Below are 19,685 nucleotides of genomic sequence, written 5' to 3' on the forward strand. Positions count from 1 at the left end.
CGACCGCTACCATCTAGAAGGACAAGGGCAGCAGATGCATGGGAGCACCACCACCTGAGAGTTCCCCCGCCAAGCCACACACCATCCTTACTTGGAGCTATACTGCTGTTCGTTCACTGTCACTGGGTCAGAATCCTGGAACTCCCTCCCTAACAGCACTGTGGGTGTGCCTACACCATAAAGACTGCAGCAGTGTAAGAAGGTGACTCACCACCATCTTCTTGCGGACAATCAGAGATGGACAAATTCTGGAATTTCGAGTGATGCCCACATTCCGTTAATTAATTATTTTTTAAAAGACAGTTTTGCTCTTGAGCCATAGAATGGTAGAAATTCTGGAATAGGCCATTTGGCTCACTCTGCTGCCGCAACCTCCACTGACGTGGAAACACTTATTACAGATTAATGCCGTACAGCATAGAAACAGCCATTCTGTTAGCAGCTGTTGGCATTAGCCACATCAGAGAGTACTATAGCTTAATGGTTTTTTAAAATTTATTCATAGAATGTGGGCTTCACTGGCTGGGCCAGCATTTATTGCCCATCCCTAGTTGCCCTTGAGAAGGTGGTGGTGAGCTACCTTCTTGAACCGCTGCAGTCCATGTGGTGTATGTACACCCACAGTGCTGTTAGGGAGGGAGTTCCAGGATTTGGACCCAGTGACAGTGAGGAACAGTGATATATTTCCAAGTCAGGATGGTGAGTGACTTGGAGTGGAACTTCCAGGCGGTGGTGTTCCTATCTATCTGCTGCCCTTGTCCTTTAGATGGTAGTGGTCATGGTTATGGTGCTAAGCTAGTAATCCATTGGTTTTGAGTTCAAATCCCACCAGGGCTGGTTGTGAAACTGACTCAGCCTGGGCTGTCTGATTCACAAGGATTCTTCACATATGCAGTCTAGCTGACCTGTGACTCCACTATGTTGTTGAATCTGGGATTGGAAAGCCATTGCACTTTTGAGTCGCTTCATTGGGGCAGACCAGAGAGAGCTTTCCTTTGTATTTGACAACTTGCCTTTATATAGCACTTTTAATGTAGTAAAACATCCCAAGGAATGTCCTCAAATAGACATTGACATCAAACCACATAATGAGATATTAGGGCAGATGACCAAAAGCTTGGTCAAAGGAATGTCTCAAATGATGAAAGAGAGGCAGAGGGTTTTAAGGAGGGAGTTCTGGAGCTTGGGGCCCAGACAGCTGAAGGCCAGGTCACCAATGCTACATACGACCATATGAAATAGGAGCAGAAGTAGGCCATTCAGCCCCTCGAGCCTACTGCCACACTCAATAAGATCATGGCTGACCTGTTTGTTTTTCGAATTCCATATTGCTATCTACCCTGATAACATTTGATTCCCTTGCTGAATCTAAGTACCTCCACCATAAAAATATTCAATAACCCCACCCCCTCTGCCACCTTCTGAGGTAGAGAATTCCAAAGTAGCACAACCCTCAGAAAAAGAATTTCTCCTCATCTCTGTTCTATAAGGGTGACCCCTAATTTTAAAACAGTGCCCCCTAGTTCTGGACTCACCCACAAGAGGAAACATCCTTTCTATGTCCACCTTATCGAGACGGTTCAGGATCTTATACACTTCAATCCATCCCCCACTCTTTTCTAAACTCCATTGGAAACAAGCCAGTCTGTCCAACCGATCCTCATAAGACAACCGGCTCATTCTAGGTATCAATCTAGTAAACCTCCTCTGAACCGCTTCCAATGTATTTACATCCTTCTGATGGAGCAGTTAGAACCTGGCTTGCACACGAGGGCAGAACTGTAGGAACGCAGAGATCTTGGCAGGTTGTGGGACTGGAGGGGATTGCAGAGATAGAGACGGGCAAGGCCGTGGAATGATTTGAAAGCAAGGATGAGAATTTGAGGCTTGACCAAATGCCCATGTAGGTCAACACTGGCACAAGGTTCATGGCTGAATGGATCTTGGTGTGAGTTAAACCACAAGGAGGAAAATTACGGATGAGTTTAAATTTACGGAGGGTGGAGGATTGGAGGCCAGCCAGGGGAACATTGAAGTAGTCAGTTCTAGAGGTTACAAAGGCGTGAATGAGAGTTTAACTGGAGTTTAAATGATTAAGTTATGAGGCAGGTTGCCTAGCCTCAGCTTGTGTTCCCTCAGGTAAAGCAGATTAAAAGGGGATTTAATTGAGGTGTTTTAGATGATTAGAGCAGTTGATAGGGTAGATAGGGGGAAACTATTACTTCTGGTTGGATGAGTCTAGAACAAGGAGGCATAATCTTAAAATTAGAGCGGGGTCATTCAGGGGCAATGTCAGGCAGCACTTCTTGACAGACAGTGGAAATCTGGAACTCCAAAAAACAGTTGAGACTGTGGGGGGCTGAACTGAAAATTTCAAAGCTGAGATTGATTTGATTTTTATTAGATAGTTGCCTTGAGAGATGTGGAAATAAGGCAGGCAGATGAAATGAAGTTGCAGATCAGCCATGATCTAAATGGATAGTAAAGCGGGCTGAATGGCCTCCTGTCCTTGTGCTTCCTCCAGTGTCTGGCTTCACAGCAGCAGAGGTGACAGTGTAAAATGGACTGTCAGAGGCGCAGAGGTGTTGCGTTTTACCGCTGCCTCTTCACATCTAATTCAAAGCAGTTAATAGAGTTCGGCTGTACGTGCTTCACCTCAAACTGTCTGGCCCCACCGTGGAAACGGAAAATGCCACAAGAGGCACAGCAGCTCCATCAAGATCCGAAGCAAGAAGGGCGAGTTAACAATGTTCCTAAACATTAGCCTGCCTGTCTTCCAGGCAAACCCCCGCCCCCAGACCTTCTGAACAGCCACAGCACTGCTGTTTCCATCGCAAATGTGTTGTGTTCATAGCTGCAGTTCCATTTTATTCCCCTTACTTCTAATCTGTGCTGTTTTTAAATTGTGGGTGAAACGTGGCAGTGGCTCACTGTTACAAACATGCTGAGCATTTGAAACTGGAGAACGGGGGGAGTTCTTGTTTGGGTCTGGACAGTTGTGAGTGTGTGGGATGTAAGCCTACGTTGCTTGCATTAACTTTTGTGAAACATGTTTATTCATGGCTGAGGTTGAATTGCATGTGTATCCATGTCTACTTCTTAATCTTGTGCTCCTTAGCAGTTTATCTAGCTGTTGGCTCTCTCTCTCTCAGTTACTGGGGAGCAGGCTTGGTTTTGTATATCCTGTGAGCTTTGGGAACTTGCCAAGGCTTAGACAACCCCCACCTAAAGCAGTTTAGGAACCTGGAATTCCAATTGAGTAAAGGGACTCCCACAGTTTGTATTGTGCTAGATTCCTGGAGCCAGCGGATGTTAAATGAGAGATTAAGTGGATTCCACAGCTACATTAATACTTTGACAAACTGTTTCTCATCAGAAATGTTTTGAGAAGTGTCAAAACTTTTTTGTAACTGTCCATTAATTGCTGTTCAGCCAATCCTGTTTGAAGATGTTCACTGTGGCTCAGGAAGTGGTACTCTTGCCTCTGAGTCACAAGGTTGTGAGTTCAAGTCCCACTCCAGGACTTTTTTTTATTCATTCATGGGATGTGGGTTTCGTGGCTAGGCCAGCATTTTATTGCCTATCCCTAGTTGCCCTTGAGAAGGTGGTGGTGAGCTGCTTTCTTGAATTGCTACAGTCCATGTGGTGTAGGTACACCCACAGTGCTGTTAGGGAGGGAGTTCCAGGATTTTGACCCGGCAACAGTGAAGGAACAGCTATATTTCCAAGTCAGGATGGTGAGTTACTTTGAGGGGAACTTCTAGGTGGTGGTGTTCCCATGTGTCTACTGCCCTTGTCCTTCTAGATGGTAATGGTCGTGAGTTTGGAAGGTGCTGCCCAAGGAGCCTTGGTGAGTTTCTGCAGTGCAGCTTGTAGATGATACACATTGCTACCACTGTGCGAAGGTGGTGCAGGGAGTGAATGTTTGTGGATATGGTGCCAGTCAAGCGGGCTGCTTTGTCCTGGACTGTGTCAGGCTTCTTGAGTGTTGAGCACAAAAGTCTTGGCTGACGTTTCCAGTGTACTACTGAGGGAATGCTGTACTGTTGTGAAGTAATGTTAAACTGAGGCCCCATTTTCCCTCTTGGTTGGTCACATAAAGATCCCACAGCACTATTTAATAGAAGAGTTCTCACCAATGCCCTGGCCAACATTTATCCTGGATTATCAGATTATATGATCATTATTGCATTGCTGTTTGTAGGAGCTTGCTGTGTGGAAGTTGGTTGTTGCATTTCCTACATTACAACAGTGACTATACTTCAAAAATACTTCATTGCCAATCTGTGATTGTGAAAGACATTATAGAAATGCAAGATTAAAAAAAAATACTTGTTCCCATTTTTCCATTTTATTAAGTGACAATAGTGCTGGCTTAAATATTGACTGACACTTCTCAAAGCATTTTATCAGAACTGGCAAATTTCCCATGGCTTTGTCGGCAAATAGTTCATATTTCCATTGTGTTTGTTGTAGCAGGTTGATGAGTGGTTACAACACCATGCTTAGGGTAAATAAGAATAACTGTTGTTACCAATAATGTTACCCATTTATTTCAAAATGCTGGAGTGTGACAGCATTACAAATTCAAGGATTCTACACATCAACTATTAAACTATGAAAAGTATCAAAATCTACACTTCGTACCACCTATCTCACATAACTTCCTATATGCACATTTCTAATTAGAATTGCCTCTGCAAACATGTCTCACTCTAATCACATTGTCTCAACAGTGCTGATTACATAGAACTAGAAAACAGTACAGCACAAAAGGAGGTCATTCGGCCCATCGAGTCTGCGCCAGCTCCTTGGAAGAATAATCCCGTTAGTCTCCCAAATCGTTCCCCATGTCCCTGCATTTTTTTCTCCTTCAAGATTTTATCCAATTCCTTTTTGAAGCTACTACTGAATCTGTACCCACACCCCTATCAGGCAGTGCATTCCAAATCCAAAAAAAATCTGCATAATAAGTTTTCTTGTGTCACCTCTGGTTCTTTGGCCAATCGCCTTAAATATGTACCCACAAGTTATCACAATTGGTAACTGTTCTTCTATATTTAATCTGTCTAAATCCTTCATGAGCTTGAACACCTTTATCAAATCTCCTCTTACCTTCTCTAAGGAGAATGACCTAAGCTTCTTCACGTAACTGCAATCTCTCACACCAATCTCTTGCTGAAAAAAAAAGACATGCTATCAAAGCTTTTCCTCTTGCACTCATCAGGATCATTTGCAATATTTTTCCAACAGTAAAGGGGGAGCAACAGTTTATACTGCATGAGAAGAGAGTGCTGATTGGTTGGCAAATGGACTCTGATTTGTGGAGGCATCCAATTGGAGAATGCAGCCTGGAATAGTTAACTGCCCAGTTTTGTTCAAATTCAAATTGGGCAGGTTGACTCTGGTCAAGGCATTGCCCTGGGGAATGGACCAGGGAATGACTGTTCCCTGAGTTTTTGTTTAGTTAAAAAAACGTGTAATGTATGGACCTGATCCTTTTGTCTGCAAAGGACAGGGCTCTGTGCGCAAATATATGTGGCAATCCTGATTGTGCTAAGAATTACACTGAAGAACAGTTCTTGCATGCATAAGTGTGCCACATTGTGAGCTTGGCTGACAATCTTAAATTGGCTATCAGTGTAAGCATAACCTGGGTTTTGGACTGTGTGCCTCTATTTATAAAGCCCAGGATCCCGTATGTTTTATCAACTAACTAACTGACAGCATGACAAGTTCAATACTCTTGGTCTCCATTCCTTGGGGATAAAACTCAACTTCAGCAGGGACATGGGGGCTGGGGGTGATGGTTGGTGGTCGGATCACAAAACAGACAGTAACAGATCAGCTGCCTAATAAGTAGAAAATAAATTATTTATCAGTAGACATGCAAATTAAGCAATTCAAGGACATGGAAGCTTCAAGGACCATTAGGGATGAACACCAAATGCTGGCCTTGCCAGCCATGCTTGCAATCCATGAAAGAATTTTTTAAAAATTTGGAAAATCGGACCTGTTGAGATGATTTTACAATAAGGATGATGGATATGCTGAAGTGAAGTATAGAGCACTAGCCTTACATGAAGTCTTGAACCATCATCATGGCTTAATGACTGATGTCCTGACCCTACACTGAGATTGCAGCCTTCAAACCACTCCTGTAACACCTATTATTATGTATAATTTGGACCGCGGAGTTTCTTTTTTTAATCCCCTTAGAAGGTTCCGATGGTATCCAGTGCCATGGACTAAACTCAAGCTGTTTCTGAACGTTATCAAAGCCCCAGTTGAAGGAGGCTGGTTATATCTTTGGAATGAAGTGAAGGAATGAATTCTTGGCCTCTCTAAATCTTCCAGCAGCAGACTGAAGCTATTTTTTTGCCCCCCAACACCCCCCCCCCCCCCCCCCCCCACCCACCCACTCCATCAATATCTCATCACCAACTCCATCACCCTCGTTCATACTTGTCACAGCAGAGCCAGTTGTTAGTTTGGTGGCCTGACCTCCGCTTCAAATCCGATGGTTATAATTAATACTGCTTATTTTTGATTGGTTAGCTTTGCCCACACTCGTTCCTAACTCGGCCCTGAATACATGTTTTTTTATCACCCTTAGGTGTGCCTATTCCATTGCCATCATTTCAGACTTCCACAAAGGTTATGGGTTCAAGTCCCACTGCAGAGACATGAGCATAGAAATCAAGTCTGACACTCCCAGTCCAGTACTGATAGTGCTGCACTGTTAAAGGGGTCCCCTTTCACACGAGGCATTAAACCATCTGCCCTCTCAGGTGGACATAAAAGATCTCATGGGACTATTTTGACAAAGAGCAAGGGAGTTATCCCCGGTGTCCTGGCCAAAAAAAACAAAATCATCCCTCAACCAAAAATAGATGATCCGGTCATTGTCTTGTTGCGATGTGTGGGAGTTTGCTGTGCACAAATTTGTTACTATATTCCCTATGTTATAACAGTGAGTACAGTTCAAAAAGTGTTTCATTGGCTGTAAACCGCTTTGGGATGACCTGAGGTTGTGAAAGGCGCTCTAGAAATGCAAGTCCTTTTTCAACTAAGCTTTCTGTATGTCATGCTAACCTATCCTTACCTGCTTCCTCACATATTTCTATTTGCATATCATCTTGGGATTTTGATTTTAACATGGAAGGTTATAGAAATGCAAGTTGTTTTGATTCATAGTGCTCAGTTTGTTTAAAGCTCAGTGTTTTACTTGTGTTGCCAAAAGAGCCTCGTAACAAAGGAAAGCAGTTATTACCAATTTTGAGTTATCACCGAGGCTATTGTATTGTGTGAGGGGAGCTGCAGCATTGCCTAGGTATTTTTAAATTTACAGGAAATGTTCCTGCCTTGTAAATATTGGGTGTGTTTAAATAACTCCTTGATGGTTTGTTTTGGAAGCTGCGCAGTTGGACTCTGGCTCCCAGCTTTCTCTATTTAGTTCAGTGTGTACTGATGTTTGATGAGGATCTGTTTAACACATCAACCATATATCAAGGGAAGATCTTCTAATATTTCTCTCATCGTTTTAAACAGGACAGTATGAAATTTGTGTGACCAGTGATCGCTCTCAATCCCTGAGCCAAAACACCTGCCTTTGGTGAAACCTTCTTACATGCCTGCTCTGTGCCTGTCTGTCTGTCTCTCTCTCTCTCTCTCACTCACTCGCATTGTCTCTCTCTCTCACACACTCTCTGTTTCTCTCTCATCCTCACACTCTCTGCTTCTCACACTGTCTCTGTCTCACTCTCACTCCCACACCACTTTATCTCTCTGCCTGCCTGTCTCTCTTTCTCTCTCACACTCTATCTCTATCTGATATAATTATGATCATTGCTTCAATTTCCCAACTTCCCACTCCTGTTTGCTGGATGGCATTACAACAGCTACTACTTCATAAAGCACTTTGGGATGTCCTGAGGTTGTGAAAAGTGCTATATAAATGCAAGACTTTCTTTTTAAACCTTGTTCTTCCTGCTACATTCTCACGGTGTTGAAGGAAAGGTTATTGCACCATCTTGCACTGCAACTTGTTCTACACCAGGGTCTCAGACTGTGGGACACTTGTCTACATTTTATATTCTTCAAACTAGGATCTGTAAGCAGTCTGTCAGGGGTATGGTGGTTTAGTGGTTATGTCATTGGATTAGTAAACCAGAGGGCTGGACTAATGATTCAGAGACATGAGTTCAAATCCCACCATGGCAATTTGGAAAATTAAATTCAATTAATTGATAAATCTGGAATAAAAAGCTAGTCTTATTAATAATCATGAAACTATGTGGTTGTCATCCCAATCTGATGCACTAGCATCCTTCAGAGAGGAAACCTGCTGTCCTTACCTGGTCTGGCCTATTCCAGACCCACTGCAATGTGGTTGACTCTGACCTACCCTCTGAAATGGCCTAGCAATTCACTCAGTTGTATTGAAGTAGATGGCTCATCACCACCTGAAGGGTATTAGGGATGGGCAATAAATGCTGGCCTTGCCAATGATGCCCACATCCCATTGATAAATAAAAAATGTTTTGAAACCTTTCTCTGTGACTGTGGTTCCGAATGATGGCTTTTGGAGAAGATGAGAAATCTGTATCGCCAGGCAAGTGCTGCCACATCCCAGAGCCAAGAGTATTCCATTTGTGAAACTATGAGATTTATTTCGTCTCTGAGGTTCCATTTCATGGAAATTTGTGCATCAGGAACTTGCCAAGTGAGCTGGAAGCTTTCATGTCTGTCTGTCTTTTTCAAGATATGCCACAGAGAGCAGCCCTCTCAACCAGGAACTCTGAAAAATTTACCTAGTAGTTTTGATTAATTGAGAGACTTTAATTATATGGTATGGAAAGACTGGAAAAGCTGGTGTTGTTCTCATTGGAGTAGAGAGGATTATGGGGAGATTAAATAGCGGTGTTGTGAAATATAAAGGTTTTAATAGCCTAAATAAAAATTCTGTTCCACTGGCAGGAGGGTCGGTAACCAGGGGACACAGGTTTATGATAACTGGCAAAAGAACTTGGAGTGAGATGAGAATTGTTTTTAAGTGTGAGTTGTTGTGATTTGGAATGTGTTTTGCCTGAAAGGGTGGAGGAAGCAGATTCAATAATAATTCTTAAAGTGAATTTGGATAAACACGTGAAAAGGAAAGATTTTCAGAGCTATTGGGGAAAAAGCAAGAGAATGGGACACACTGTTTAGCTTTCTCAAAGAGTCAGCACTGCTCTCTTCAATAAATGACAGTTGATGCTACGTCAATTGCTAACTTGAGGTTGGTATCCCAATTGAAATTTGAGATTGGTAGTATTTTTGTTAGCCTAAGATTTAAGGGATCACAGATCATCCATGATCTCTTTGAATAGTATTCAGGTTCAAGGGACAGAATGCCCTCCTCCTATTCCTATGTTCCAATGATGGGCTGAATGGCCTCCTCCTGTTCCTATGTTCCAGTGATGAGCTGAATGGCCTCCTCCTGTTCCTATGTTCCAATGATGGGCTGAATGGCCTCCTCCTGTTCCTATGTTCCAATGATGGGCTGAATGGCCTCCTCTTCTCCTATATTCCAATGATAGGCTAAATGGCCTCCTCCACTGTTTCCATCTAGTATCTGCTTAACAGTAAAGGAAAAAGTGAATATTGCTACACTGCCATGTTGGCAATTGAGCTTTTCCAATTTCCCTCTTCTTGTATTGCTATGAAAATTGAAAGCTATAGTGGTTTTATAAAAATGAAATCCATTTTATCATGGATGTACGGTGGAAATTACGAAAATTACTGCCATTCATTTGGTAGTACAAACCTTGAATATTGCTGAGCAGAGAGACATATTGGTGAAGCTTTTCAGCTTCCACTCATCAGGACAAATGCAAGAATGCCAAATTTCAAGTGTCATAACAATTTATACTGCAGGAGAAAAGGGCTTTAAGTGGTTGGCAAGTCGACTGATTAGTTGAGGCATTGCCATGGAGATAGCAACAGGGAACTATAATCTCCCCAAGCTCCAAGGTAATTCAAAAAATGTGCAAGGCTTGAGCATATTCTTTTTGTTTGCAGAGAATGGGTCCCTGCTTATGAATGTATGTTGCTTCTAGCAAACGTAAATGAATCACAGATTACCTTGAATTGGTTGTTAGTGTAGCTATTAGCACACTCAGGATTGTTCAGCAAGTGCTCCCCAATCACAGTTCTCATCTAACTATAGACATTTTGTTTTGGGCTTTGCAAGCATGGGTTGCTTGAGTACGGTCTGCACTATGCCTATCACAAACAACCAAAGGAATATGCTGTTTGATTCGATCAACCAACCGCTGGGATGTACGGATCAAACTGCATGTTCCTTTGGTTGTTCGTAATAGGCAGGGTACAGCCTGCACTTGCAAAACTCAAAACTAAAAGTATTTTGTTAGGTGTGATTTCACTTTTGGGCAGCACTTGCTGAACCATCTTGAGTGGGCTAATAGCTACACCAACAACCAATTTAAGATAATCAGTCGAGTTGGTAACGTGGCTTATTTCTGCTTGCGAGAAGCAACATATATTTGTACAAGGGACCCGTCCTCTGAAAACAAAAAAAAAACCCTGCAGAGAACAGCAATATCCAGGAAATTTGTCTTTAATTCCTGGAAACTTCAGGACGATTCTGGTGGGTTGGAAACCCTCACTGTTTCCAATGTATGTACCAATTCGCCCTCGTCATGAAAGGCCTCAGGTACTTCGTCGATAAGGCCAGATTTCTGATCCTGGATCTACAGAGGACATTTCTTTAATGCATTCTTGGAATAAGAGCATTGCTGGCAAGGCCAGCATTTATTGTCTACCCCTTATTACCCTCAAGAAGGTGGTGGTGAGCCACCCCTTCTTGAATTGCTGCAGTCCATGTTCTGTATCTCCACCCATAGTGCTTTTTCTCTGTAGCGCTTTGATACAACCAAATGGCTTGCAAGGCCATTTCGGAGGGCAGTTAAGAGTCAACCTCATTGCTGTTTGCCTGGATTAAGGCAGATTTCACCCCCTGAAGGGCATTAGTGAATCACGATATGCCGGTAGTTTCACAGTCAAAATTAATGAGACTGACGTTTTAAACCAGACTTAGTAATTAATTTAATTTAAATTCCCCTAGCTACCATGGTGGGATTTGAACTCATGGCTCCACAGCATTAGTCCAGACTTCTGGATTATTAATCCAGTAACATTACCACTATGCTACTGTCCCTTTAACTGTGTTGAGTCTAAGCAGAAAGTATTGGAAGACCCTGAATTGTAATGCTCCTTAGCTCTCACAGTCTTTCCTTCATCTTATACATTTTTAAAACCCAGACTTGCTGCCTGCCCTACTCTTTGCAAACTTAGTGGGGTCTTGCATCTCAGATTCTTCTCCTAGATTTGATGATCCCTGCGATGGAATGACTTTAGGAAGTAAAGTGTGCTCACGCCTAGAATGGGAAATGAAGCCCCTTGTTTTACTATGACTTAATCCATTAGGAGCTTGGCACAGATACAGTTTGTGTTGGAGAACTGTAGCTGCAGATGGCTGTCTCAGGGATTAGAGACTGGATCCATTTCAATATCTTGGCACATCCAGGGCCACTGCGATAACCCAAGGGTCAGTTATGTATTTTACAGATATAACATGCTGCCGATAGTTGTGGTGATATATTTCAGCAGAGTTTTTTTTTTTATAAAAATATTAAAGTGCCGAACCAATTTTGCACCATCTAAAATTTGTGCTTTGTGATCTTGTCTGTGGTCTCTGTATCCACTCCTGTAAAGCCTGTTTCATTTTTCCCTTCTTGTCTTGAAGGTGCTGACCATCATTGAGAACAGTTTGATATTTCCAGTGCGATCCCTCACACAACTGGCTGTTCAACGCTTGTGGGGGATCACCTTTGGATCCTTTCCATGCACACACACGCAGTGGGAACACACTCACATACAAATACTTAGCTACACCTAAGCATACTCAAACCTACGCATATACAGTCACACAGGTACGTAAGCACACTGTTGCACGCATGTACAAATATACAGCTGCACACATGCACTCATGTACAGATACTTGTGTACACAAACACAATCTCTCACACACATACATGCTATTGCACATACACTCACACTTACATACACACACAGTTGCACATACACACATTGTCACATACTCATTTCTATACACACGTACACGCATTCACACAAGTGCACTCGCATACACATACGTACGCATAAACAGACTGTTTGCACACATCTCTCACAGTCACACACACACACAAATGCTCACTCAAATACACACTTAGGTATACAAATGCACTCTTTCTCACATGTACATATACACATATTATTGCACATAAACACACACACATACACACACTGCTTGCACATGCACTCATACACATACGCACCTATAAACACACACACTGTCGTACACATATATGAATGCGCGTCTGTCGTGCATACACATTCACACACATGCACATACACATATACTATCATAAACACAACACACATGCAAACACAAACACGCTCATGCACAAACACGCTCAATCACTACTTGCTAGGTTTGGGATTAGCTAACTCATTTGGATTGAACCCTCACCCATCGGTGGAGCTGGGGTGCTTGGACCTATTGTCCAATTGGGTGACAGTAATTATTTTGGAGCAAACTGGGACAATTCTGCATGAGTTTAGCATCTCACTTTAAATTCTCATGGCGATGTCTGTTCGACTAAAACAAAAATGAACAGCCTCTTTTTTTCTCTCTCTCTCTTAGATCTGCTAAATGGTCTGCACTCGAATGGAACAAGCCCCCCAAAGGACAGTAGAACTAGCCAACCCAGCAGCAACACGCGGAGAGGTAAAACCCCAAGCAATCTGTGCTGTGTTAACTAAACTTCATTAGCTTAATTGGAGAATGTAAATGGGCAGGAATCCCATTCCTGCTGATCACTGTCCAGTGAGCTGTTTGGGAAGTAAATATTCCTGGGTATTGGGTTCACCTTGGCCCCTCAAATGAATACTCACTGACACCCACCAAATACTCATGTGGGTAAAGTATCAGAATATCTGGTTCCTCATTCCTAATGAGAATTGGTGTGGTCAGCGGAGCTCACTTGATCTCTGACAGTGCTCTAACACAGCTGATACATCAAAGGAAGCAATTTTAAATTCATATTCTTTCTTCGGTGAGACCACATTTGGAGTATCCTTGATTTTTTTTATTGATTCATTCATGGGATGTGGGCTTCGCTGGCTGGGCCAGCATTTATTGCCCATCCCTAGTTGCCCTTGAGAAGGTGGTGGTGAGATGCCTTCTTGAACTGCTGCAGCCCATGTGGTGTAGGTACACCCACAGTGCTGTTAAGAAGAGAGTTCCAGGATTTTGACCCAGCGACAGTGAAGGAACAGCGATATGTTTCTAAGTCAGGATGATTTGTGGCTTAGCGAGGAGCTTCTAGGTGGTGGTGTTCCATCTATCTGCTGCCCTTGTCCTTCTAGGTGGTAGTGGTCATGGATTTGGAAGGTGCTGTCTAAGGAGCCTTGGTGAATTCCTGCAGTGCATCTTGTAGATGGTACACACACTGCTGCTACTGTGTGTCGGTGGTGGAGGGAGTGAATGTTTGTGGATGTGGTGCCAATCAAGCGGACTGCTTTGTCCTGGACGGTGTTTAGCTTCTACAGTGTTGTGGGACCTGCACTCGTCCAGGTAAACAGGGAGTATTCTATTATACTTGGCATTTGTGCTCTTGCCATGTTCTCAGACTTTCTCCTGATTATGTGTAGGTGACAGACTCCGGAATGGCAGAGGAAAGTCCGCTCAGCGGAGAGGGAGAAAGGTCCGGAAGAATGAGACTCGCAGTCGAATGCGACGAGCCTCCACCTCCCGGCCCGAGCGAGTCTGGCCTGAGGGTGTGATTCCTTATGTGATTGGAGGAAATTTCACTGGTGAGTGCTAGCATTTCCTCAAATGGGATCTACCCAACCTTTCTGGACCAAGCAGCTCACTGAGTAAAAATATTCTTGAATATTGCGGAAAAGAGAGACATGTTGGCGAAGCTTTTCATCTTGCACTGAACAGGACAAGTGCAGGAATGCCAAATTTCAAATAATCACAACAATTTATGCAACAGGAGAAAAGGGTCCCGTTTGGTTGGCAGGTTGATTCTGATTGGCCACGGTGTTGCCATGGAGAAAGTCAGTGCACCAATAGCTACAGTGACAACAAATTTAATACAATCAGTTGCGCTCATTACTCAGCTCATTTATCCTTGCTAGAAGTGACATACGTTCATACACCCATTCTCTGCAAACAGATGTAATATGTTCAAGCCATGTACCTTTTTTTGAATTAAAAAGCTTGGGGGACCTATTGTTCCTTACTTTCTCCATGGCAACGCCTTGGCCAGTCAGAGTCAACTTGCCAACCAATCAGTACCCTTTTCTTCTGTAGAATAAATTGTTGTGATTGTTTGAAATTTGGAATTCTTGCATTTGCTCTGGTGAGTGCAAGATAAAAAGCTTCGTCAACATGTCACTGTTTTCAATAAAGGTATTCTTATTGTAGTTGTAAATGATTCCTCTGTGTTCATTTATCCATTTCATAAAAATAAGATGTAGGAGCACTGGCTAATGCTCCCTTCAACAAATGCTTAGAAAATTGGATTTGGAAAAGCAAACTGGCACAAAAACAATTGAATAACATGATGGGCTGTCAAGCGAGCAGCCAAGGTGGGGATACATAATCGGTGTGTATCTTGTGTGTCTAGTTGCCTCCATAAGAAAGAAAAGCAAACAAACCCAGTCCAGCAGAAGATTGCTACTTCTGATGCTGATAATTCTCAGCAGAACTTGAAGGAGCGAGTCAGCAGAAGATGGGTAAAGAGCGGGGAAGTGTCTTCCAGGCCCACATGGTAATTGGAATGGTCTCAGTGTAGGTGTACACCCTGAAGCTACCTGCACCTTGTGCTCTCTGTTCTGCCTGTCTGAATGATTTGAGTAGAATCTGTGTTGTTTTACAGGGAGCCAGAGAGCTATCTTCAGACAGGCGATGAGGCATTGGGAAAAGCATACCTGTGTCACATTCTTGGAACGCACAGATGAAGAGAGCTATATTGTTTTCACGTACAGACCCTGTGGGTAAGTATCTGTGAGGAGCTGGCTCTCTGGCGCCAGCACAGTTAATACCTTTAACCCAGGGTTGCTGGGAAAGAGAAGGGGAGTAGGACTAATTGGAGAGCTCTTTCAAAGAGCCAGCACAGGCATGATGAGCAGAATGGCCTTTATGGTTCTTTCTAATGCGTTTTTTTTTCATTCATGGGATGTGGGCATCGCTGGCTAGGCCAGCATTCATTGCCCTTGTTCAGAGGGCAGTTCAGAGTCAACCACTTTGCTGTGGGTCTGGAGTCAGATATAGGCCAGACCAGGTAAGGACAGCAGATTTCCTTCCCTAAAGGAGATTAGTGAACCAGTTGGGTTTTTACAGCAATCAACAATGGTTTCATGGTCATCATGATAACAGATCATTCCATCTGCAATGCGTACATTGCTGGGGCAATTAAATTCAACTGCATTGTTTGTTTGTGGGGGGGGTACGAAATACTAAAAAGCAATACTGGATTTTTAAATCTTTACTTTTATTTCACTTAAAACACTTGAACAATGACAGCTGAAATTTTATAACTCACATAAATTGTTCCTCAAGGGATTAACTCTGTGTGAACAGTGGGAAATAGCTTGGCAATCAAAACAACATTTTAATGATATTTTTGCTCATAAAAGTGATGGATGTTCATGAAGTCAAAGAATGATTAATGTTGGGAATTAAACACTTTCATTTCAGAAACCCAGTGCCAACATCTCCCAGGGCAGGGTTAGACACAGAGTAAATCTCTCTCTACACTTTCCCCATCAAACACTCCCAGGACAGGTACAGCATGGGGTTAGACATAGAGGAATCTCTCTCTACACTGTCCCCATCAAACACTTCTAGGACAGGTACAGCATGGGTTTCGATACAGAGTAAATCTCCCTCTACACTCTCTCTACCAAACACCCCCAGGATAGGTACAGCACGGGGTTAGATACAGAGTAAATCTACCTCTACACTGTCCCCATCAAACACTCCCAGGACAAGTACAGCACGGGGTTAGATACAGAGTAAAGCTCCCTCTACACTGCCCCCATCAAACACCCCCAAGGCAGCTATAGCACGGGTTAAATACAGGTAGAAATTGCTCTACTCGCTGAGTTTCAGCCCCACTCTCGACAAGCATCCTCTACTCCATCAATATGACATTTTTTCATTGCTGGCTTGGAATGAGGTTGACAGTGGCTGATGACGTGGCAGTATGGGTCTCTGAGTCCATGCTCACCTGAACAGAGCTGAGATTGGTAAAATAGTATCACATACAACCTTTGAAAACAGGAAATGAAGCCTTGTGACATACCACTGTTTTGATTTAACTATTTGAATCATATGGCACAGATGTAGGCCATTCAGTCCACCGTGGCTGTGCCAGCTCTTTGAAAGAGTGATTCTGTTGGTCCCACTCCCTTGCCCTTGCCCCTTAGTCATGTAAATGTTTCATTTTCAAAGCTCTTATCCAATCCCTTTTGCGAGTAACAGTTGAATCTGTGTTTCAGACAGTGATTATACTGAGGCTGTGCCTGCATGTGAACCTGTACAGCTGCTTGAGCCTCCATCACAAGTCTCAAACTGACTCGAGTGTTGTAATGTTGCACAGATCCAGCCTCAGTATCACTGATTGCCAGAGCTGCCGCCCTTACACAGCTGACAGCAAAGAATCACCGAATGGTAACAGCACAGGAGGAGGCCATTCGGCCCATTGCATCTGTGCCGGCTTCCTGCAGGAGCAACTCACCTAGGGCCACTCCACTGCTTTTACACCCTGGCCCTCAAATTTTATCCCTTTCAGATAATGATCTTTTGAAAGCCACGATTGTCAAGGTTTGTTAATGCCCACAACCTGTTAGATCAGCTGAAGGGACATTGCATTCTCTTCCAGTGTTGGCAGCTTTCAGCTGTTTTCCCTTTAGCTTCCAGACAGCTGCACAAATCCTGCGCATTTGGGAGACAATTCCGTGTTGCCTTTAATATAAAGATGGGCCTTCCTTAGGGCAGCAGCGCAAATTAAACACTTACCTAAAGGCATCAAATGATGTCATGGACACTTGGGTCGAAGTGTTTCAATCGTAAACATGGATCAATTCCCCGTAGGGGCCCGACACTGAAACAAATATCTTCACCAGAGGGGATTTAACAGTTTCCTGAAGGAACAGATGTTGAGTGTTGTGTAGCCTTGCGCTGTCATGAGCTGGTGTCAACAGGACTTCTTGGCCTGTCGCTAAGCTACCCAAGATCGGGACTAATGCATTCATTGTGTTGGAAAAACACCAAGAGCTTCATATGGTGTGTGAGATCTGATTTATTCTCGTGACGTAAGGTGCATGATGCCTTCAAGCTGCTGAGAAGTAATAACAGAGAGAGTGTGAACGAGAGGCACATCACTTGGGATTAGTCATGTGAATGCGGAGCACGAGAAGAGGCCATTCTGCCACTTGGGCCTGTTCCATTCAATGTCATTGGTTCATGGCTCGTTTGTATCTCGACTCTGTCTGCCTGACTTGGCTCCTTATCCCTTAGTATTGATGGACAACCAATGTTTTTCAGTCTCAGTTTTGAAGCTTTCACATGACCCCAATTTTTGTTTCCTTGGGTGGGGGGATGAGTTCCAGATTTGCCAGTTGTGTGAAGGAATGCTTCCTCTGATCATCCTTAAAGAGCTTAGATTTAATTTTAGATTTATGCTCCTTTGTTAAACCGAGGCCCCATCTGTCTGCTTGGGTGGATATAAACGATCCTATGCCACAACTTCAAAAGAGAGCAGGGGAGTTCTTCTGGCTGATAATTATCCCTCAAACATCACAAAAAATAGATAATTTAGCCTTTATCACATGTCTGTGTATGGAGGCCTTGTGGTGCAGTGGGTAGAGTCCCTGCCTCTGAGCCAGAAGGCTCAGGTTCAAGTCCTGCTCCAGGCCTTGATGGCCAAGGATAATGCGGCCAAACCGTTGATCGTCAATCAGCAAATCCTTCCAACAAGTGCCAACGGCAGGTAGTAAGAACATGAGAGTTCCTGGTCAGCCGTGTGATGGAAAGATTGGAGCCTCTAGTTCCAGACTAAAACCTGTGTAAAAGTGCATCAGACGCCACCACGTTGATGGGAGCTTGCTGTGCGCGAATTGGTTGTAGACAGCACTATATAAATGCAAGTCTTTTTTCCCTTTTGCCCCGGCTCCTCCTCCCCCACCCAAACCCACCACCAGTGGAAATATACCTGCCTTATCGACCCTAAAATATGAATTTGTTCCTTCTCCTCTTCATGCGTCTGGCTGTTGGGGTAACGGAAACGTTTCTTGTTTGGCTTTTCTTCTTGTTTCCAAAAGGTATTTTTTAAATTGGGAAACCCAGGTGAAGGGTTAAGGCAGTAACCCTGATGCCAGCAAGGCTGGAAAGGCTAGGAGAGATGGTGTGGTAAATGAGAGTGTGGGGAATGGAAGGCTGAAGGAGCAGAGCTTTGAAGGTGGCCCTGAATCCTGATGCACTTACTGATCCGCTGTGTATTTTGAAAAGAACAGATAATATTCCATTTCCCATATATAGTAAAGTCTCCAGCACTGCTTTTGTAGTCCGTTGGGTATAGTAGAAGGGTATGCTGATAGATGAAGCAGGGTGGGAGGAGGCTTGTGTGGCACTTCAACACCAGCATGGATGCGTTGGGCTGAATGGCCTGTTTCTATGCTGTACACTCTATGCAATATTGTATTGGTTTCTCTTAAAAGGCTCTGCAACATCTGGACAAATTCTCAGGTTGAATCTGGGTTTGGTATGCATCCTGCTTCACATATCTTCCAACTACTCTCCTGAACTTGACATGCCTGCATCCATAGAAATTGAAACATCCTGTTCCATATGCCATTTGATCATCTCTCTCTCTCTCCCTGCCTCCCATTCTACAACTCCCTCTTTCAGCCCTCTTTCATTCATTAATTAACACAATATCAGCTCTTTAAGAAGAAAGGGAACTGGAGCAGAGAGAACTGATGGTGCTTAAATTCTTTTCTGAAACGTAATGATAGAAACAGAGAGCGTTAATGGATTAAAAGAGACAAGTGCATGAATTTGGAGGTTAATTTTAACTTCAGATGGCATTGAGTCAGCTGCTTGCTCTCCCCACTGGCATTGTCCAAAGTCAAAATGGTTCCCAGGGCATTAAGGCTGAGGGGTATGGTGGAGCTAGGTGTATTTGGTGTTGGCGGAGGCTTGTTATCCCCAATGAGCCTCTTTCTGTGCCTTTTAAAGCCTCATCCCCTTCTCACAAGGCTGTGTGTGGCTTGCTTCTGTGTGCAGCTGCTGCTCTTACGTGGGTCGGAGAGGAGGAGGACCCCAGGCCATATCCATCGGGAAGAACTGCGACAAATTTGGGATTGTCGTCCACGAGCTGGGCCACGTCATTGGATTTTGGCATGAGCACACAAGGCCTGACCGAGACCATCATGTGACCATTGTAAGGCAAAACATCCAGCCAGGTAAGGGTGGCTGGTGCCTCTTACTTTTAAGTCAGAAGTTTGTGGGTTCAAGTACCACTCCAGGACATAAAAAGGTGGCA

The 19,685-nt window shown here is 43.6% G+C and overlaps 1 protein-coding gene across 1 annotated transcript in view; it reads left to right on the forward strand.

The window, feature by feature from the left end:
* LOC121289976 (bone morphogenetic protein 1-like) overlaps nt 1–19,685 on the forward strand; it is a 140,386-nt gene that overhangs the window by 46,746 nt on the left and 73,955 nt on the right. The window contains exons 3-6 of the mRNA XM_041210002.1: nt 12,770–12,853; nt 13,780–13,941; nt 15,015–15,132; nt 19,427–19,605. Of these exons, the coding sequence (XP_041065936.1) occupies nt 12,770–12,853; nt 13,780–13,941; nt 15,015–15,132; nt 19,427–19,605 (543 nt within the window). The remainder of the gene's footprint in view (nt 1–12,769; nt 12,854–13,779; nt 13,942–15,014; nt 15,133–19,426; nt 19,606–19,685) is intronic.

The sequence above is a fragment of the Carcharodon carcharias genome, chromosome 17, assembly GCF_017639515.1.
Source record: "Carcharodon carcharias isolate sCarCar2 chromosome 17, sCarCar2.pri, whole genome shotgun sequence".
In the NCBI taxonomy this organism is placed as follows: Eukaryota; Metazoa; Chordata; class Chondrichthyes; order Lamniformes; family Lamnidae; genus Carcharodon; species Carcharodon carcharias.